This window comes from Prunus dulcis, chromosome 8 (genome assembly GCF_902201215.1).
Source record: "Prunus dulcis chromosome 8, ALMONDv2, whole genome shotgun sequence".
NCBI classification, from domain to species: Eukaryota; Viridiplantae; Streptophyta; class Magnoliopsida; order Rosales; family Rosaceae; genus Prunus; species Prunus dulcis.
This window is the reverse complement of record NC_047657.1, coordinates 11533129-11554559: the sequence shown is the minus strand read 5'-3', so window position 1 is coordinate 11554559 and position 21431 is coordinate 11533129. Positions and strand designations below refer to the sequence as shown.

At 39.3% G+C, this 21431-nt stretch overlaps 1 protein-coding gene and 1 pseudogene across 3 annotated transcripts; one reads left to right on the top strand and one right to left on the bottom strand.

Moving 5' to 3' along the window:
* The first annotated feature begins 660 nt into the window (after positions 1-660).
* On the top strand, positions 661-19317 carry LOC117612113 (serine/threonine-protein kinase SMG1-like). 3 transcript variants are annotated; one of them, XR_004583302.1, is made up of 16 exons: positions 661-1110; positions 1700-6671; positions 6776-6964; positions 7270-7384; positions 7656-8712; positions 9279-9726; positions 10074-10127; positions 10239-13107; positions 13204-13317; positions 13476-13606; positions 14345-14437; positions 14580-14849; positions 14936-15587; positions 16924-16999; positions 17078-17806; positions 17952-19317. XR_004583302.1 is itself a non-coding variant. In XM_034340856.1 (15 exons), exons 1-15 carry the CDS (start codon positions 872-874, stop codon positions 17175-17177), a joined length of 11379 nt encoding a protein of 3792 aa, XP_034196747.1. In that variant the 5' UTR covers positions 661-871; the 3' UTR covers positions 17178-17808. The 3 variants fall into 3 exon arrangements, 1 of the variants encoding a protein (XP_034196747.1); XR_004583303.1 differs by having other exon boundaries at positions 17937-19317; XM_034340856.1 differs by lacking the exon at positions 17952-19317 and having other exon boundaries at positions 17078-17808.
* Positions 19306-20835, bottom strand: LOC117612114 (annotated as a pseudogene).
* Between the last annotated feature and the right edge of the window lie 596 nt (positions 20836-21431).

Genomic DNA, 21431 nt, shown 5'->3' with positions numbered 1-21431 from the left:
AGAGAGAGAGGAAGGGTTAGGGAAGGGATGATGGGTTTCAAATTTGGGGTGCAATGGAAGCAATCGCCGGTGTTGCGGTTGTGGTATGGGGAGGTAGGGTAGAAGAGGTTGGGTCAGAGATGGGTTGAGCTGTTGGTAGGTGTTAGGAGGCTGGGTTACGGGGTTGGGGATGATGAGATGGGGTGCGGGTGGGGGTTTGGGTGATATGGGTTTTGTTTTTGGTTATTTTTTTTAATTTTTGTTATTTAATTTTTGTGTTTATCTGATTTTTATTTTTAAAATTAATTTAAACAATAGAGAAATTGTAATTTTGGACCAAAATGCCTCTTAACAACTAACTGAAGTTATCCTATTTTGATAGAAATTATAATTTTTCCTTGAATGGATTAAATTGAAACTATATGAACAAAATTGACCAAATTGAAATGACAGAAACTGAAGTGATAAAAGTGGCAAACTAGAATAAAAAACTGACTTCTTGCCTAAAATTAAAATATCTTATGTCTTTTTCGTTAATTTCCTAAAACAATTGTCATCTCATTTATTGTAGATTACAATATTTATTTTATAAGATATTTTCTTTCTCGGTGGTTAAAGTAGGATTTTACTGTATGTGGATTAAAAAAGTAAAGAAAATGGGCATTCGCTCCTTCAATTTTCATCGCCGGAAAACCAACAAAAAAAACCCAAAAACAAAAGAAAGACTTCGGAAAACAGAAGACAATTACGTTGAAGCCGAAAGAGAGAGACAAACCAGAGCAGAGCAGCAACAACAAACAAAGCCAATAGAAAGCTCGAGCCAGAGTTTAGAAAGTCGACTCAGTCGAGTGAGAATGAGAGATGCTAAAACTACAGAAGCAGCAGCAAGAGAATGATGCAGGGTCTTCATCACCAACAGCAGCAACTCGCGGCGCTTCTCTCCGTCGCGCTTCCCAAGGACGATTCGGCTTCCGCCTCGGCCCCATCCTCTAACTCGGACGACGACGACTCGGCTCGACTCGCCGCCATCAACTCTCTTCACCGCGCCGTTCTTTACCCGCCCAACTCGCTCCTCGTCACTCACTCCGCCACTTTTCTCGCCCAGGGCTTTTCGCAGCTTCTCTCCGATAAGTAAAGCCTCCTCAATTTCACTTTCACTTTTTCTTTCTTTAAAATTAAACTTTTTCTTTCTTACTAATTTTTTGTTTAATTATCCATTAAATTGGAATTTGCGTTGCACTTCGCATTGTTTAGACAAATCCTGCTAGTTCTGTTTGGTTACAGATTAAGGGATTAGATTAGACAAGTAAAGGCTCTGGAATTTTAGTTGATATTTCGCTTTTCTTACTTTCTTTTTCGTTCAATTTTCTACTGAAGTACAACTTTCGAGAATTTTGCATTCTGAAGTTGTTTTAGTTTTATACAAGTTCTGCTGGTTGTGTTTGTTTGCTGAGAAAGCGTAGGATAATTAAAGGATTGGAATGTGGAACTATGAAGCTTGTGTTATTAAGGTTTGTGATGCATAGATCACAGTGGATGTTCTAACTTACTATGGTTAATTAAAATTTATGGACCACCACTTAAAATGGCAATATTTTTTAATCAAATTGTGAAAAATTATATTGGGTAGAAGGGTTTTGCGTTGTGAAAATGTCGGAAATTATCTATTCTCGTTGAAAGTACATATGTTTATGTAATATCTCTGGAAATTGCACTGTAGATCGTATGCGGTGAGGCAAGGGGCAGCTGTAGCGTACGGGGCTCTTTGTGCCATGGTTTCTTCGATCCCTATAACGTCAAATGGAAGACAAAACCATGTTATGCTGGGAAGCTTGGTTGACCGGTTCATTGGTTGGGCGTTGCCGTTGCTTAGCAATGGCGGCGCTGGAGAAGGGACCATGGAATTGGCATTGGATAGCCTACGGGAGTTTCTTAATGTTGGGGATGTTGGTGGGGTTGAGAGATATGCTTTGTCAATTCTCAAAGCATGTCAAGTACTTCTCGAGGATGAGAGAACCTCCTTGAGTCTGTTACATCTGCTTCTCGGTGTTTTAACATTGATTTCGTTAAAGTTTTCTAGATGCTTCCAGCCTCATTTTCTTGACATTGTTGATCTTCTTCTCGGGTGGGCTTTGGTACCAGACCTTGCTGAATCGGATAGACGAATAATAATGGATAGTTTTTTGCAATTTCAGAATCATTGGGTGGGTAATTTGCAGTTTTCTGTTGGACTGCTGTCGAAGTTTCTAGGTGACATGGATGTTTTGCTTCAGGATGTAAGTCATGGAACCCCACAACAATTTCGAAGGTTGCTTGCATTGCTTTCTTGTTTTTCAACAATTTTGCAGTCCACTGCTTCTGGGTTGCTGGAAATGAATTTACTTGAACAAATCACTGAACCCCTTAACAGAATTGTTCCTCGTTTATTGGGATGTTTATCTATGGTTGGAAGGAAATTTGGGTGGTTGGAATGGATTGGGGATTTATGGAAGTGTTTGACTCTGTTGGCAGAAATATTTTGTGAAAGGTTTTCCACTTTTTATCCCCTTGCATTTGATATTTTATTTCAAAGTTTGGAAGTGGACAATACTTCCCAACCAATGGGAAGTGGAAGAATTACCTCCTTTCAAGTTCATGGAGTTTTAAAAACTAATCTCCAATTATTGTCCTTGCAAAAGTTTGGCCTTCTCCAATCATCTGTGCAGAAAATATTGCAATTTGATGCTCCAATATCTCAGCTGCGTTTGCATCCTAATCACCTAGTAACTGGCAGTTCGGCTGCCACTTATATTTTCTTGCTTCAACACGGGAATAATGAAGTTGTTGAACAAGTGTTGACATCTTTAACAGAGGAGCTGGAGTTGTTGAAGGGCATGTTAGAGAAAGCCACGGGTCTTGGAGATGAGGTTGTTGGATGCTCTAAATTGTATTCAAAACTTGAATTGTTTGCATTGATTAAATTTGATTTGAAAGTTATGTTGACATCTGTTTTCTGGGGTGGGGAGAACAGTTTGACTTGTCAACTAGACATTGCAACCCTATATCTTATGAGGTCAGAAAAATTGTTGGATTTTATCATAGAGAAATTTAATCCTTTTGACTTACCTGTTATGGCATATGTGGATTTGCAAGTCAATGTTATCAAGACATTAGACAGGTTAACAACAGTTAAATTCTTAAGCAAGTGCTCTATAACATATCAGAGTAGTGGGAAATCATCACCAGTTGTGACTGCTGATAAATTACTTAATGGCAATTATTTGACAAATGAACTATCAGTTGTGGTTGTTGAGAATCTGAGGAAGTACAGTATGTTCTTTGTGAAAGCTCTCCATGTTTCTTCTCCGCTTGCAGTTAAAACAGTTGCGCTAGATTGGGTTCAAAGTTTTGGTGAGAATGTTATTGCTATTAACGAGAAATCAAACACAGAAACTGATTTCTATGAAGTGTATGGTAATATTAAGATTATTGGGAATATGCTTTTCTCAATTTTGGATGCTGCATCTGACAGGGAACCAAATGTGAGGTCACATGTTGCATTAGTATTGGAGTTGTTACTGCAGGCAAGGATTATACATCCTCGCTACTTTTATTGTTTGGCTGAAGTGGTCCTAGGAAAACTTGGTGATCCAGATAGTGATATAAAAAATGCATTCGTTCGGTTGCTTGCTATTGTTGTGCCTACTACATTGTATGCATGTGGGCTTCATGATTATGGGACATCTACTTCTTCTAGGGCTGTTGCTCTTCGGTTAGGCAATAGTTCTAACTTGCAATGGAAGCAAGGATTTGCCTTGAAGCAGCTCCCTCAGCAACTTCACTCCCAACAACTTGTTACCATATTGAGTTACATATCCCAAAGGTGGAAGGTGCCTCTTTCCTCTTGGATCCAACGGCTTATTCATAGTTGTCGGAGTTCAAAAGACCTTCCAATTCAACTTGAGGAAACAGGAAATTTTGGTGCCATTGGTGTGTGGTTGGACATAAAAATGGAGGAAGACTTTCTTGAAAAGCATTGCTCAGTTAATAATCTGGCTGGTGCCTGGTGGGCTGTTCATGAAGCTGCTAGATATTGTATTGCCACACGCCTTCGGACTAACCTTGGTGGGCCAACCCAGACCTTTGCAGCATTAGAGCGAATGCTTTTGGACGTTGCACACCTGCTAATGCTTGACAGTGAGCAAAATGATGGGAATTTAAGTATGATAGGGTCATCTGGTGCTCATTTGTTACCAATGAGGTTACTATTCGATTTTGTTGAGGCGCTGAAGAAAAATGTATATAATGCATATGAGGGATCTGCTGTTTTACCGTCTGCTACTCGCTCTAGTTCCTTATTCTTTCGAGCTAACAAGAAAGTCTGTGAGGAGTGGTTTTCTCGTATTTGTGAGCCAATGATGAATGCTGGATTAGCTCTCCAATGCCATGATGCTACAATTCAGTATTGTGCTCTGCGTTTACAGGAGCTGAGGAATCTTGTGGCTTCAGCTTTGAATGAAAAGTCTAGGTCACAAGTAACTGAGAACCTTCATAATATCAGAGGCAGATTTTCTGCAGACATCTTGAGGGTTGTACGGCACATGGCATTGGCTCTGTGTAAGACTCATGAATCAGAGGCTTTACATGGCCTGGAAAAATGGGTTTCAATGACACTCGCTCCCTTTCTTGTGGAGGAAAACCAGTCCCTCAGTAACAGTAGGGTGTTGGGACCCTTTACATGGATCACTGGGCTTGTATATCAGGCAGAAGGTAAATATGAAAAGGCTGCTGCGCACTTTATTCACTTGCTACAGGCTGAGGAGTTGTTGAGTTCCTTGGGTTCTGATGGTGTACAGTTTGTCATTGCTCGCATCATTGAGTGTTATACTTCTGTTTGTGATTGGAAATCTTTAGAATCCTGGTTATCAGAATTGCAAACACTTCGTGCTAAGCATGCTGGGAAGAGTTATTGCGGTGCTCTCACAACGACAGGCAATGAAATTAATGCAATCCATGCCTTGGCACGGTATGATGAGGGTGAATTTCAGGCAGCATGGGCATGCCTTGGTTTGACACCTAAAAGTAGCAGTGAGCTCACCCTTGATCCGAAATTGGCCTTGCAAAGAAGTGAGCAGATGCTTTTACAGGCAATGCTTCTTCAGAATGAGGGAAAGGAAGATAAGATGCCACATGAATTACAGAAGGCCAGGTCAATGCTGGAGGAAACATTGTCTATTCTGCCGCTTGATGGATTAGAAGAAGCAGCAGCATATGCTACCCAGTTGCACTGCATCATTGCATTTGAAGAATTTTACAAGATTAAAGACAACCAAGATAAACCCAGGCAACTTCAGTCAATATTAAGTTCATACGTCCAACTTATGCATCCACAAATGGGTAGAGTCTATCTAGATTGTAACCCTTGGTTAAAAGTTCTGCGAGTTTATCAAACCATTTCCCCAATTTCTCCTGCGACTCTAAAGCTTTCTATGAATTTGTTGAGCTTGGCCCGCAAACAACAAAACCTACTGTTGGCAAACCGTCTGAACAACTATCTCCAAGATCACATATTGAGTTGTTCCAGGGAAAGGCACCATGACTTTCTCACCTCAAATTTGCAGTATGAGGGCATCCTGCTAATGCATGCTGAAAACAAGTTTGAAGATGCTTTGACGAACCTTTGGTCTTTTGTGCGTCCTTGCATGGTTTCTTCACTGTCTATAGTTTCTGACGCTGACAATAGTATTCTGAAGGCCAAGGCATGCTTGAAACTCTCAAATTGGCTTAAACAGAACTATTCAGATTTGAGGTTAGATGACATTGTTCTTAATATGCGGTCAGACTTTGAGATGGCTGATTACTCTTCTCCTGGAACGGGTAGGCCCTCATTTGGCGATGAGATCTTAAGCTCTAAACCACCTTTGGGTCCTATCATTGAGGAAATTGTGGGTACAGCTACAAAATTGTCTACTCGTCTCTGTCCCACTATGGGAAAATCCTGGATTTCTTATGCCTCTTGGTGTTTTAGTATGGCCCAGGATTCTCTCTTAACCCCAAATGAAAACACCCTTCACTCATGCTCATTTTCTCCCACCCTTGTTCGTGAAGTTCTGCCTGAGAGATTCAAGCTAACTGAAGATGAGATCATAAAAGTGGAATCTTTGATTTTTCAGCTCATTCAGAATAAGGATGACAAGGGTTTTAGAGTTGAACAGGGAGATTCGAACTACTCTCTTGATTCTGCTGAACTGAGAAATAACAACCCTGTGATGGCTTTGGTGCAACAAGTAGTGAGTATCATTGAAGCTGTTTCTGGGGGACCTGGTGCAGAAGATTGTAGTGACGATTGCTTTTCTGCTACTCTAGCTTCTCAGTTGAAGATCTGCTTTCTTCGTGCAAATTTTGGCATAAATGAAACCGATATAATTTCTGTAGTTGATGATTTAGTTGTTGTCTGGTGGTCTTTGAGGAGGAGAAGAGTGTCACTCTTTGGGCATGCAGCTCATGGCTTTATAAAGTATCTTTCGTATTCATCCGCTAAAATTTGCAATGGTGGCTTGGTTGACTCTGATTTTGAGCCTCTGAAGCAAAAAGCTGGCAGCTATACTCTGAGGGCTACATTGTATGTCCTACATATTCTTCTCAAATACGGAGCGGAGTTGAAAGATATACTTGAACCTGCTCTTTCAACTGTTCCTTTGTCACCCTGGCAGGTAAGGGGCTCTTCCTTGGTTTGATTCCTACGTGCTAATTTTTATTTGTTACTTTATTAGTACGGATGACTTGATTTCATTCTGATTACAATATCCACTTCTAGGAAGTAACTCCTCAATTGTTTGCTCGGTTAAGTTCTCATCCTGAGCAAGTGGTTCGGAAGCAGTTGGAGGGCTTACTGATGATGCTGGCCAAGCAATCTCCTTGGTCCATTGTCTACCCAACACTAGTTGATGTGGATGCTTATGAAGAGAAGCCCTCAGAGGAGCTTCAGCACATACTTGGTTGTTTGGTAAGGAAATTTCTTTCAATATTTTTATTTTAACTCTTGTTTTTCAGGGTGTTGTTCATTTACTGCAATACAACTAGACTTCAAATTCTGGAGTGCGAGGTTATCATTAATAACAATGAAAAGCACAGTAACATGACAAGTTTTCATTTTGTAATAATAACAAAACTACTAATTACTAACTTTTATGTATTAATAAAGGTTATATCTTGCAAATGGTGCTAACTATCCTAATCTTTATTAATTTGAGATTTTGTATTATAACTTGTTTGTACGCCACTGAATTAAGCATAACATGTTACATGCAGAGTGAACTATATCCAAGATTGATTCAGGATGTTCAGCTTGTGATAAATGAGCTGGGAAACGTTACTGTTCTTTGGGAGGAGCTATGGCTCAGCACACTTCAAGATATTCACACAGGTATGTTTGACCTTGCTTAAACGAGGCTTTTGTTGTTTCTGATGCCGTTTATTTGAATATGCATTTGTTTTTTAGACGCCAAAAATTCTGTGGGATGTAAGTGTTCTCTTTTCAGTCTTATATAACTTGGATATGAAACTATATGCCAGTGCATGCTTTAATCACAAATGAGCTACTGCACACTGAGACCTGAATATATGTGTGCACCAGACATAAAAATTGGTGTACTGTTTTCAACCTGACCCATTTATTTTATTAATTTTTGTTTCAGATGTCATGAGGCGCATAAACGTGCTGAAAGAGGAAGCTGCACGAATTGCAGAAAATGTTACTCTTAGCCAGAGTGAGAAAAACAAGATAAATGCTGCTAAATATTCAGCTATGATGGCTCCTATTGTTGTGGCCTTGGAACGTCGTCTAGCTTCTACATCTCGGAAACCTGAAACACCTCATGAAGTATGGTTCCATGAGGAGTATAAAGATCGGTTGAAATCAGCCATCATGGCCTTCAAGACCCCTCCAGCATCCGCTGCAGCACTTGGTGATGCATGGCGTCCATTTGATAATATTGCTGCATCCTTAGGATCTTATCAGAGGAAGTTATCAATTCCTTTAAGGGAAGTTGCACCACAACTGGCTTTACTATCATCGTCTGATGTTCCAATGCCTGGTCTTGAGAAGCAAGACACAGTCTCTGAAGCTGACAGAGGTCTCAGTGCTAATCTTCAGGGAATTGTCACCATTGCTTCATTCTCTGAGGAGGTGGCTATCATATCAACCAAGACTAAACCTAAGAAACTAGTTATTCTTGGTTCAGATGGTCAAAAGTACACATATCTCTTGAAGGGCAGGGAAGATCTCCGCCTAGATGCCAGAATCATGCAGCTCTTGCAAGCTATAAATGGTTTTCTGCATACATCTCTTGCAACTCATAGTCACTTTCTTGGTGTTCGCTATTATTCTGTGACTCCAATTAGTGGCCGGGCTGGCCTCATCCAGTGGGTGGACAATGTAATTAGTATATACAGTGTCTTTAAGTCCTGGCAAAACCGCATCCAATTAGCTCAGCTGTCAGCAGTGGGCGGCAGCAGTTCAAAAAGTTCTGTTCCTCTAGCTGTTCCCCGACCCAGTGATATGTTCTATGGTAAAATCATACCAGCGCTCAAAGAGAAAGGTATAAGGAGAGTAATTTCACGAAGAGACTGGCCTCATGAGGTGAAGCGTAAAGTTCTTCTGGAACTTATGAAGGAGACTCCTAGACAACTTCTTTATCAAGAACTTTGGTGTGCTAGTGAAGGATTCAAAGCGTTCAGTTCAAAACAGAAGAGGTAACTGACACTCCTGAAAACACTCTTTACAGTGCTAACAATCTGTATTGCAATGATTTATATAATTAACTAAGCTTACTATTAATCAAAGGCGATTCCTCACGTGGTGTCCACTTTAGGCTTTCCAAATAACTCCCAGGTAAGGTGAATAGGTGGTTGAAATTAAAAATATAAAACAATAAATTCCACTTCTCTCAAATTGCATATACCTTAAGCAGGTATAACTGCTCATGGAGTTACAAGGAGACGGGAATGCATATATTTGTGTTATGTAAATATTGTTGACGTGTGAATAATATACTGGGTTTGGCACTATAATTTGTGGAGCAGAATCAGCAATTTAATTTGATAGGTGAGGTAAGGTACATTGAAATATTAATCCATTCTAGGATCAGTTTCCTTTTATCCCCCCTTTTTTTGGTAGAGTATAGTCTTTTTGCATTCTGATATATTGTAGTATTTGGCTATTAGTTTGTTTTTGAGCAATCAGATACTATTGTTTCATAAAAAAAAGTATACACTATGTTGTAAACCATTTAGTGTTTAATGTGTTCTTCACTTTGTAGGTTTTCTGGAAGTGTTGCTGCCATGAGCATGGTGGGCCATATTCTTGGCCTTGGGGATAGACACTTGGATAATATTCTAATGGATTTCTGTAGTGGTGATATAGTACATATTGATTACAATGTTTGTTTTGATAAAGGGCAAAGATTAAAAATTCCAGAAATTGTTCCCTTCCGCCTTACACAGATCATTGAAGCAGCTTTAGGGATGACTGGGATAGAAGGTACCTTCAGGTCAAACTGTGAAGCAGTTATTGGTGTTTTGAGGAAGAACAAAGACATACTCTTGATGTTACTTGAAGTGTTTGTTTGGGATCCTCTTGTGGAATGGACACGGGGAGATTTTCATGATGATGCTGCAATTGCTGGTGAAGAAAGGAAGGGCATGGAGTTGGCTGTCAGTCTGAGTTTATTTGCATCTCGTGTGCAGGAAATTCGTGTTCCCTTACAGGTACTCATTCTGAAGCCGAAGCTTGTATATGCCTTTATGGTGAAAATGTGGGTTGTTCTTAGTCACTGCCTTCTATTATTTCATTTATCCTGATGGCTGAAAACAATCTCGAACATACATAGAATTCAGTTTCAACCTAGCACATTGTATGTGACTCTTGTGATTTTATTATATATCTGCAAATGTCCTGAAGTTCTGGTCTTTGCATTGGCACATTATGCCTATTGTATCTACATCTATCCTTGGTTATGTGTGTGCATGAATATATGTTTCAATATATTTACATGCCCATAGTGGAACTTGTTTGATCATGTGAATGGCACTTTGATGTCCTTTATTGTGACCAGGAGCACCATGATCTTTTATTGGCTACTCTACCAGCTGTTGAATCTGCTCTTGAGGTGGGTAACTCCCTATTATTATTATTATTATTATTATTATTATTATTATTATTATGATGTACTTTTGTGCGGCTGAAATTTGTTTTTGACTTTTGGGAAATGTTGTACCAGAGGTTTGCTGATGTTCTAAACCAATATGAACTTACATCTGCACTCTTTTATCGAGCTGATCAAGAGAGATCTAACCTAATTCTGCACGAGACATCTGCGAAGTCAATGGTTGCTGAAGCAACTAGCAATTCAGAGAAAATTCGTGCTTCGTTTGAAATTCAGGCTCGAGAATTTGCTCAGGCGAAGGCCTTGGTTGCTGAGAAATCTCAGGAGGCAGCAACCTGGATGGAACAACATGGAAGCATCCTCGATGCTTTACGAAGCAATTTACTTCAAGAAATAAATGCCTTTGTAAAGCTGAGTAGTATGCAGGAAATCTTGTCTCTTACATCTGCCGTCCTGGTGGCTGGGGTTCCACTGACCATTGTTCCTGAGCCTACACAAGCACAATGCTATGATATAGATAGGGAAGTCTCTCAACTAGTATCTGAATTCGACGATGGACTCTCTTCTGCGATAAATGCACTTCAAGTGTATTCTTTGGCTTTGCAAAGAATTTTACCATTGAATTACATTACAACGAGTGCAGTTCATGGCTGGGCACAGGCTCTGCAGCTATCTGCAAGTGCTCTTTCCTCTGATATCCTTTCTCTTGCTAGAAGACAGGGTGCTGAACTTATTTCCAAAGTACATGGGGATAATACTGATTCTATCAAACACAGTCATGATGATATGTGTCTTAAAGTGAAAAAGTATGCTCTAGAGATAGAGAAGCTTGAAGAGGAGTGTGCTGAACTAGTGAACTCTATTGGCTCGGAGACTGAATCAAAGGCTAAGGATCGGCTTTTGTCTGCTTTTATGAAATACATGCAATCTGCTGGTCTTGCAAAGAAAGAAGATGCTATTCTTTCCATTCAATTTGGGCAATCTAAATATGATGGGAATGGGACAAAGGATGCTAAATTGCGTGGGGAGCTAAATGAGAAAAAGGAAAAGGTTTTGTTTGTTCTGAACTCAGCAGCCAGTTATTTGTACAATGAAATCAAGCACAAGGTGCTCGATATATTCAATGACTCAAATAAACGGAGAAATGCAAACAACCAGTTACAATATGAATTTGAAACTATTTTCTGTGGGTTTGAAGAGCAAGTAGAGAAGTGTGTACTTCTAGCAGGGTTTGTTAATGAACTTCAGCAACTGATTGGTAGAGATGGACCTAGTGGTGGTGACACAGATAAAGACCATCCAGGATATTACTCTGATAGAAATTGGGCCTCCATTTTTAAAACCATTTTACTTTCCTGCAAGAGCTTGATTGGGCAAATGACTGAAGCTGTTCTTCCAGATGTTATAAGATCTGCAGTTTCACTGAATTCTGAAGTCATGGATGCATTTGGACTAATCTCACAAATTCGTGGTACTATTGATACAGTACTTGAGCAATTTATAGAGGTAGAGATGGAGAGGGCATCTTTAGTTGAACTGGAACAGAATTACTTTTTTAAGGTTGGTCTCATTACTGAGCAGCAGTTGGCTCTTGAAGAAGCTGCCATGAAAGGCAGAGATCATCTTTCATGGGAAGAGGCAGAGGAGCTTGCATCCCAAGAAGAAGCTTGTAGGGCACAGCTGGATCAACTCCATCAAACTTGGAACCAAAGGGATTTGCGCACTTCCTCTCTCATAAAGAGAGAATCAGATATAAAGAATGCCCTGGCTACTTCTGCCCACCATTTTCACTCTCTAGTTGGCGTCAAAGAGGAAAGAGAACTGCGTGTCTCAAAAAGCAAAGTGCTATTGTCGATGCTTGTTAAGCCCTTTACTGATTTGGAATCAATTGATAAAGTGTTTTCTTCATTTGGATTCACTTCTCACTCAAATGAGATTTCTAATTTAGCAGATTTGATGAGTTCAGGGTACCCAATATCTGAATACGTTTGGAAGTTTGGCAGCTCATTGAATCATCATTCTTTCTTTGTTTGGAAATTAGGGGTTATTGATTCTTTTCTTGATTCCTGCCTAAATGACGTAGCTTCATCTGTGGATCAAACTTTAGGGTTTGACCAGCTCTACAATGTTGTTAAGAGAAAGCTTGAAATGCAACTTCAAGAACATCTTGGTCGATACCTAAAAGAACGAGTTGGCCCTAGTTTATTGGCTTGCGTAGATAAAGAAAATGAGCGTTTGAAGCAACTGACAGAGGCTACAAAGGAAGTTTCTCTTGATCAAGTTAAAAGAGATGTTGGGGCTCTGAAAAGGGTTCAGCTTATGCTTGAGGAATTCTGCAATGCACATGAAACTGCCAGAGCAGCAAGGGTAGCTGCATCTCTAATGAATAAGCAAGTGAATGAGCTCAGAGAGGCTCTTTGGAAGACTGGCCTAGAGATTGTTCAGTTGGAATGGATGCATGATGCTACTTTGAACCCTTCTCACAGTAGCAGGGTCATGTTTCAGAAATTTCTTTCTGGTGATGATAGTTTATACCCTATCGTCTTAAAACTGAGCAGACCTAACGTGTTGGAAAGTTTACAATCTGCTGTGTCAAAGATAGCTAGGTCTATGGAGTCACTGCAAGCTTGTGAACGAACTTCTCTTGCAGCTGAAGGGCAGCTTGAGAGAGCAATGGGATGGGCCTGTGGTGGCCCAAACTCCAGTGCAACGGGAAATAATTCAAGCAAGACTTCTGGAATTCCTCCCGAATTTCATGACCATCTAATGAGGCGAAGGAAACTACTAAGGCAAGCTAGAGAAAAGGCATCAGATGTTATAAAAATTTGCGTGTCTATATTGGAGTTTGAAGCATCAAGAGACGGTATTTTCCATTCTCCTGGAGAGATCTATCCATTCAGGACTAGTGCAGATGGTCGAACATGGCAGCAAGCTTACTTGAATGCACTAAAAAGATTGGATATTACTTACCATTCTTTTGCTCGTGAGTTTGTAATTTTTTTGGTGATCAACTTGTTTCTGGTACTTATTTCTCATCCATATGAGTCCTAAATGTGCAGTTTGTTGTTTCTGGTATTAGGCACTGAACAAGAATGGAAGGTTGCAGAAAGGACCATGGAAACTGCTTCCAGTGGATTGTCTTCTGCAACCAACGAACTTAGTGTTGCCTCTCTTAGAGCAAAGTCAGCTTCAGGTGATGCCTACTTTTCCACATATACTAATAGATACATCTTTCACTTTATACTAGTTAATATTTATTAGAAAAGAAATAAGTAAATACCACACAATCCCATCTGTGCAATACGTATATCTACAAATCATGCGAGACCTGCTGGTTTTTGTCATTTACAGGTGATTTACAAAGCACCGTGCTTGCAATGAGTGACTGTGCATGCGAAGCCAGTGTCGCACTGAGTGCATATGCCCGTGTGTCAAATCGTCATTCTGCTTTGACTTCTGAATGTGGTTCCATGCTTGAAGAGGTATGGGCTACAACATTGATGCTAATTGATTTTTCCATTCGAGCATATTTTAATGTACTTTGTACGTTCATATACTGTATTGAAATACTCGTCAAATAGCCGTAAACTTGTGTACCAATATTATATGCACAGCTGATATGTTCATCGTTGCATGGCATTGCCATATTAGCCATCATGTTTTTGAATAAATGTTGTAAATATTTTTGTACCTTGAGATTTAGTGTTTTTCAATAGATGCATGCATTTTTATAGGGTCCTTTATATTGATCCATGCTCAATTTTACCATGATATCTTCACAGTGTTTGAGCCCTTACTATTTTCTTAAAAACTCAATTATGTAAAAGTTAATTTCATTTTTTATGATTTTAATTTTATTCTTTTTATTCCCTTTGAGTCCTTTGAATTTGAGGTCTAATTCTGAAGTCATTCCAATAAATTGGCAATGTTTTAAATTTTAGCTTTGTTCTATTTGTTAGTCATACATTCAGTAGAAACGGTTTATGATTTTAAAAGGTGATGGATAGATTGCCCATAAACTTTATGATCGAGTATAGAAACACCATTACATGTTCCTGTTATCAGCCTGTAAACTGAATTTTTCTTTCCTTTCTTTTTCTTCGGGAATTAGAATTTCTCAAGGATCTTATGAGCTGGCACTCTATTTCCTTTGTCATTTTTTAATTGTTCTTTTGTGGGGGATGGCTTCATTGTGTTACTAATACTGCTACTTTGAATAGGTTCTTGCAATAACTGAAGATCTACATGATGTTCACAGTCTTGGAAAGGAGGCTGCTGCAGTACACTGTTCTCTTGTACAAGAGCTCTCAAAGGTTTTCCTTCTCTCACAATTATTATTTTATATTTGAGTGTAGTTACTTATTCCATGAGTTTTGTATGAAAATATTAATATATCTGGTTGTTTTCAAGTATGTTAATATAACCACATATGCTGTTTGTTGACATCTTGGGCAGGCAAATGCAATTCTTCTTCCACTGGAAACAGTGTTGTCCAAGGATGTAGCTGCCATGACTGATGCTATGGCTAGGGAAAGGGAGAACAATATGGAAATATCTCCCATTCATGGACAAGCAATATACCAGTCTTATTCTTTAAGAATTAGGGAGGCTCGTCAGGCCATAGAGCCTTTGGTGCCCTCCCTTACATCATCTGTGAAGGGGCTCTATTCCATGTTGACTAGGCTTGCACGAACTGCAAGTCTCCATGCTGGGAATCTTCATAAAGTATAGTCACAGTCTTGACATAAATCATACTTTTTGATAACTACATGTTAAATAAATATGAACTCTCTCTCTCTGATCTTGGATAGGCTCTTGAAGGACTGGGAGAAAGTCAGGAAGTAGAATCACCAGTAATTGATGTATCGAGGCCGGATCTTGCTGCTGATGCTACTGGATTTGACGAAAAGGAGGAGAAAGAGAGCCTCTCCACGTCAAATGGTGAAAGCACCAAAGATTTTCTTGGCATTACTGGACTTACTTTGGAAGCTAAAGGATGGTTATCTCCGCCAGATAGTATCTGCAGTAGTAGTACAGAATCTGGCATTACCTTAGCTGAAGAGAGTTTTCCAGGTAGCTTCAATGATCCAGAAGATATAGGACAACAGCTTTTGCTTGGGCCTAGCAGCAGAGAGGCTACAGATTATCAAAATACCGCTCCTTACTCTCAAAGTGATAACCAAGAAATCACAGATTCTGCGCAGTTTGAATCAAAGTACACAGAGGTTGATAACATTCATATTGTTTCTTTCAAGTCAACACTTAGTGACCCAAATGAATATCCCCAGGCTGTGGCATCACCAAATGATGAATCTGCAACTGTTGGTCCTGAAATTTCGCGTCCTTCAAATGAGAACACACAGGAGAAGTTTGGGAGTAAAGAGGAAATATCTTCACTAAACAAGGTCAAAATTAAGGATGAAAATCGTGATGCTATGCAGGCTTCTAGCCGAGTAGGCAGGGGTAAGTATCGTGCCTATCTATAAAATCATCTACTTTTATTCTTTTTTCTCTGCTCTTTAATATGTATATCTACTGTTTCCTTTCCATCCCTTTTTTAACTTTCCGAGATCAAGTCTACACAGTTTAACGTCTGAGCAGGATTTTCATTTGAAAGTTCAACTCATCCCATTTCTCATTGAAAATGCCCGCTGTTCATAATATTGTTATTTCTTTTATTTCCTTATAAATTTTATTTATGAAAAAAAAGTAACTAGATTGATATATTGGAATTATTATTTCCATAATTATAGCATGGCGATAAGTGTTAAAACTAATAAGCTTATTACAAGATGAAAATGTGTCTCAATGACTTAGAGTGGAAGGAAAACGACAAAATGGTTAGTTCTCTTGTTTGGTTTGGTAATAAAGAAGAAACCATTAATGAAGGAAACCAGGCTCCCTTCAAGGGCCTTCTGACCCTGGTTTCTGCTTCCCCTAAAGAGTGAGGGGAATACTAGGTAACAGGTAGAATTCCAAAGTTCCACTAACCATCAGCCATTCAGGGGTAGAAATGGAAAATTAGGATAACAAGGGCTGTAACAGTAATTTTGCTTTTATATAAATTCCACTTCATTTTTATTGCTTTACAACAATAAAAGAGAAGGGTAATATTCTCTTTTTTCTCATATTGAAGATTACAACATGGACAACAAATTTATACCCTCTCTTCCACACTATTACTTCCATTGTTCTTCCCTTCAAGTTCGTGCTCAATTTAACTACTGTATAAAGTTCGCACTTAAGAGTTAAGAGACAAGAGGTGGGCAAAGGGAGGGGAATGGGTAGTGTGACAGAAGGGGAGGGGGATCCGGGTGACTTGAAAACTGGCAGAATCACAAAAAAATGGTGTGAGAGCTGGACTATGAATTGATGGAAAACTCGCAAGAGTGAGAACGGGAAGAGGACTGACTAAGTTTTGGTTGTGGTTAAAATAAATTTCTGTGTTAATATGTTTGGTATGAAGATAAAATTATGAAACGGATCCAAAGATTTAGGTGGAGAAATCAGTATGCAACCTTATTTTGTGAAAGAACAGACTAAATGTTTTCATGTGGTTCAACAGCATTTCTGCGTTATTATATTAATTATGTATAATATGGTGATATGTCTTAAATTGGTCTTCCCTTAGACGTTAATATGTTTTCATGTGGTAAGTCAATCTGACCCACCCCAACCTACCCACACCCTCCAACTCTGCATTCACTGTGCCTGAATACTAAACTACTTTTTGTCTGGTGATTGCTGGGTGTTTAATAGCTCGAGAAAAAAAGTAATATACTTTTGGTTCTTTTTATAGGTAAAAACCCTTACGCAATGTCGGTCTTGAGGCGAGTTGAGATGAAACTAGATGGTCGAGATATTGCTGAGAACAGGTAACTACTTCTTGTGGAGTTCTGTGTAGGTTGTTGGTGATAATCGGTATTGACATTGGCTCTTTTTTTAATTCTCAGAGAAATTAGCATCTCAGACCAAGTTGACTATCTACTTAAGCAGGCCACTAGTGTAGACAATCTTTGCAACATGTATGAAGGTTGGACACCATGGATTTGAACTTGTGAAGATGATGTGTTTCCAAGTCTGTTTACAGAGAGCAAAAAACAGTGTCAGGAATGTTGGGGTGGTTCATTTTTGCCGTGCATAATCAGACAATCGAGCATGGAACCTTTTGCATCCTTGGCAAACTTTAGCAACCCCGGCTTTCTGTTCGTTTCAAATCTCATGGGCCCTGATCATTAAATGTGCCATGGTTATCTTTGGAAAGAAACTGGCCACGAATGTCCAATGACTGCATTAGGCATGTGCCCACCCTATAACGGTCAGCAGTTAATTAGGCTGAAGACATGTGGTGCCTTGAAGAAATTAAGGAATGTTTCATGCGAACCAGTCTTGCAGCTTAAAGCTGAACTCAATTTCCGAACAAAACAAGGGCTTGCTTAGCTGCCTGCACTGCTTTAGTCCTTTTATGAAGATGGGACAACCTCACACTACCATCCAAAGTAGAAAACTGTTGGAGGTTTGAAAAAGGTTTTTCAACAGTTGCAATTTAAAGGATTTTGGATTTGTGGCAGCTCGCTTGCATGGTGTATCACATTTGCTTATCTCTGCTCCATTCTCAGTATCTCCAAAAGCAGTCTCTAGAAAACCAACACGAGCTCCGTATCGCAAATTTGCTTACCAATGTGAGTGCAGCATCAATCTTTTGTTCTGTTGTATATTTAAATGCATTTTTTCCCAGAATTACTCGTTTGCATTGATATAGGCTCAGCCAGGTTGTCCAGTTCTTCTCCTATCAATTTGATAGGCAATCAGTTTATTTTTCCACAGGTTGCGTTTCAGAAAGAGCAGGATCTTCATCTCTGCAGGAATTCCAAAACTACAACACAACCTGAAATGCTTAGTTTTTGGACAGTGCTATCCTCTTTCATAGTTGGAAACTTGGAGAGTTCCCTTTTAACATTTTTTCTTCTTCTTCTAGATTTCTTCTGTGTTGGGGGAGGATGGTAAGAATGACAGTTGAAACTAACCAAACAGAGCAGTGGTATTCTTAATAAAAAGATGCACTAAACTAAATCCAGTCCTCTTTTGATAAAATCTGATCCAGATTTTGGAACTCAGTTTGACTCTCGGGAATCGTATTTATTATTATCATTCTCTGAAGGGCGACCAAATACTGGAGAAAGATTTGCATGTCACGAGGATAGCAAAACATCTCCATCCAATTATGCTCCATCGTGTGGAATCTATATCACGCATATTAAAGCGTGATTGATTGGGAATAGCAAAATAGTGTTATTCTCATAATATACAAGTTTTTCTCCAAGTACTGATTTGGGACTACCCTTGTTTGTGTGTATGGCCAGACTGGTGATATAGTCTACTTGCCGGACCAAAGAATTTCTCTTACTTAACCTAACTAAAGTTACGATTTTGGGCCATCAGAAAAAGAAATATAGGAAGCCTTATGAGATCCATAGGATAAGTAAATGCCCAATGTTTTCATTTCCATATCGTTCTATTCTATTACCACTAGCTAGCTTACCGTGGTTTTTGGGACTTCCTGTGGCCAGACAAGAAAGTTGAATGAAACCGACCAACGTAGGTGTTTGTTTCTATAAAAACAAGCCCACAGAGAGAGAGATATATATATATATATATATATATATATATATATATACAACCTTATATATAGAACCTACCAAGTTCCCTAAAATTATCCGACACAAAAAGCTTCAAAATTATCCAACCCCGAAAGCTTCAAAATCTCCCCCTTTCTAATTTCACAAGCATTTCAAGGTTTAAGATATTCAGTCATGTCTGCAGTGGCAAGTATATGGAGTAGTGAGATGAACAAGCGGACCCGAAAGGATCAAACCCTTGCCTCTAATGCCTCTAATGCCTCTAATGCCTCGGGCTCAACTGATGCTGGGTCTAGCCAGGAGGTGCAAGCAAAAGGAGGGATCAACTCAACTGTCTTAGCTCCGTTTTTCGGCCGAGTCGTGGGTGCCAACTCGATTTTGACTATCTATTCTGAGGCTTCAATTTCCATGCTTGTTGATTGGTTTAGCGCTTGAAGGATGTTGCTTCACCATCTCTGTTTCTTTATCTTCGTTTTCTCTTTAAGTATTCAATAAAAGTATTGTACAGTTTTCAACACTGAAATTATGACTTAAGGCCAGTAGTTTTTTTAATATATGTTTTTATTTCATTACATAAACTCTAGTTTTGGGCTAGTAGATCCTTAAATTTATAAATAAATAAATAAAAAAAAGAAAAAAGAAGAAAAAAACCAGAGATGGCATAATTTAAAAGAAAAAAAGGGGAAGCTGCTGCAGCTCTTTCAATATGGTTGAAACGTGACAAAGCTAGCCCACTGTAAAAAGCTTAGGCTCGTATGTGATCCAAGGAAGACTTCATATAGAACTGGCCACTTTGTTGAAGCTGTATATATTCCTTGTAGTTCATGGAAAGGTATTTAGGAGCTTGGCCTTCCTTTTCCAACAACCCTGGAGCTGGTGCAACAATTGTATCTACAGATGGTCCATGCGGTATGGCGATCGATATCCTTGTAGCTTTGTTGTTCAAGGTGGCTCGATGCATTACGCTCTTGTATTTACCATTAGTAAGAATCTGCAAGAAACCAAACAGGTTTAGATAAATTATTGTATAACATGTTGAGTTGAGAAAAATTAAAAATTACAAAAACCTGCATCTGGTCAGCAAGGTTAACAAAGAAACCGTTGGGAGGGCCATCAACGGTGAGCCACTTGCCGTTGTGCTCAGCTTGGAGGCCGTTCATCTCATTCTGGATGAGGAGGGTGACAAGGCCATGATCAGTGTGATGGGGGTATACCAATTGCATGTTCTGGCTGAGAGCAAGGAGGGTAGTAGTTGGCGGCAAGCATTTGTATGCCACGATCCATGTTCATGGCGTTGTGTATGTAGTTTGGCCCCAACCCCAAGCTTTCTGAGATTGCTCTTGTTATCTCCAATGCAACTTCTCGGGCTCTCTTGCTGAACTCCATTGAGACCTCACTGAAGCAAGCCGGCTTGTAGAGGGAGTAGAATTCGGGATGCACTCTGACCTTGAAGAAGTCCCTCCAGAGAAGGAATTTATCCAATGTCAGATTATAGCTAGTTCCATACTTGAACATCTCCAGCACATCGTTCCCCGATTTGAACTCATTCTTCTCCTCGTCCGGTAGACCGAAAAATCCATGGCATGCTTCGATCATCGCCTTCATGAGGCTCTCAGGGACTCCATGGTTAATGGCCTGCAATGCACATGATTATAATTAGTTGTTAATTTTTTAATACGTTGATAATATAACTGCATGTATATTTGCATGTCCACTTACTATGAAGAAGCCCCACTCTTGACAAATTTTGACGAGGTCATGGATGATTTTTTACCTGTGTTCTGGAGATCCTGAGGTGAGAAGAGACATGTCGATGATGGGAATTGCGAATTCAGGGTCGTTGGGATCTGCTTCATCGTTGGGGTTTATGGTGAAGCCATATGCAGAAGGAACAGAGTTGAGAGCAGGTGATTCAGCAAGTGATTTGATGCTCGTTGCTTTCAATGCCTCTGTGCTTTGAGCAGCAGCAACTTCAGCCATCTCTAAACTTACTAAGAAGATGATGATCAGTAATTAGAAGATAGAAATTGAGAGGGAAGCGAGAGTGCGATGAGTCTATTTGACAGAAGTGGTTCTTATTTATAGCCCACCAACATTTGAAAAAAGAAAAAAACGTCGACGAGAAAAACCTTATTTTCATACGTAATTCTTCATTCTTGGTCATGAGCTGCTGAAAATAGTAGAAAGATATCATTCAAAATATTACCTACCATCTAGAAAAACCTTCTTTTCACTGGCCTCTGGCACCATATCAGTGCCTTAAGCCTTCAAGTTTTTTCATCTTTCTAGATTAATCTAGACGCTTTGAATCGATCTGATTGACATAATTCTTGATCAGCAGTATTATAGGTGCAGTTGGAAGAAATTAAACCAATGTAATTAATTTCTCACGACATCGCTTTCCATTAGGAGAAATAGAAGGTTCATGAACTTCAAGTTTTCAACATGAAACACACAGATGACTTAAGAGAATTAATTCTCAAGCTTTGGACAGTACAACAAGTTTTGGTTCAAAAAACAAATACCTCATCTAGTAGGTCCTCATAATTACTTCAACGTTTCTTTAAATCTCAAAAATTATCGACCCACCATTAAAAGAATATTAGATTTTTTTGTTGGTGAGAAATTCTAGGATTGCATTCATAATTCAGTCAAAAAAGTCACTAGC

Excerpts from the sequence above, each read along its gene's own strand:
- LOC117612113 (XM_034340856.1), top strand. The coding sequence starts at position 872 with ATGATGCAGGGTCTTCATCACCAACAGCAGCAACTCGCGGCGCTTCTC. Across the intron at positions 1,111-1,699 it reads TCGCAGCTTCTCTCCGATAA|ATCGTATGCGGTGAGGCAAG; the intron begins GTAAAGCCTCCT and ends ATTGCACTGTAG. Across the intron at positions 14,850-14,935 it reads ATGCTGGGAATCTTCATAAA|GCTCTTGAAGGACTGGGAGA; the intron begins GTATAGTCACAG and ends GATCTTGGATAG.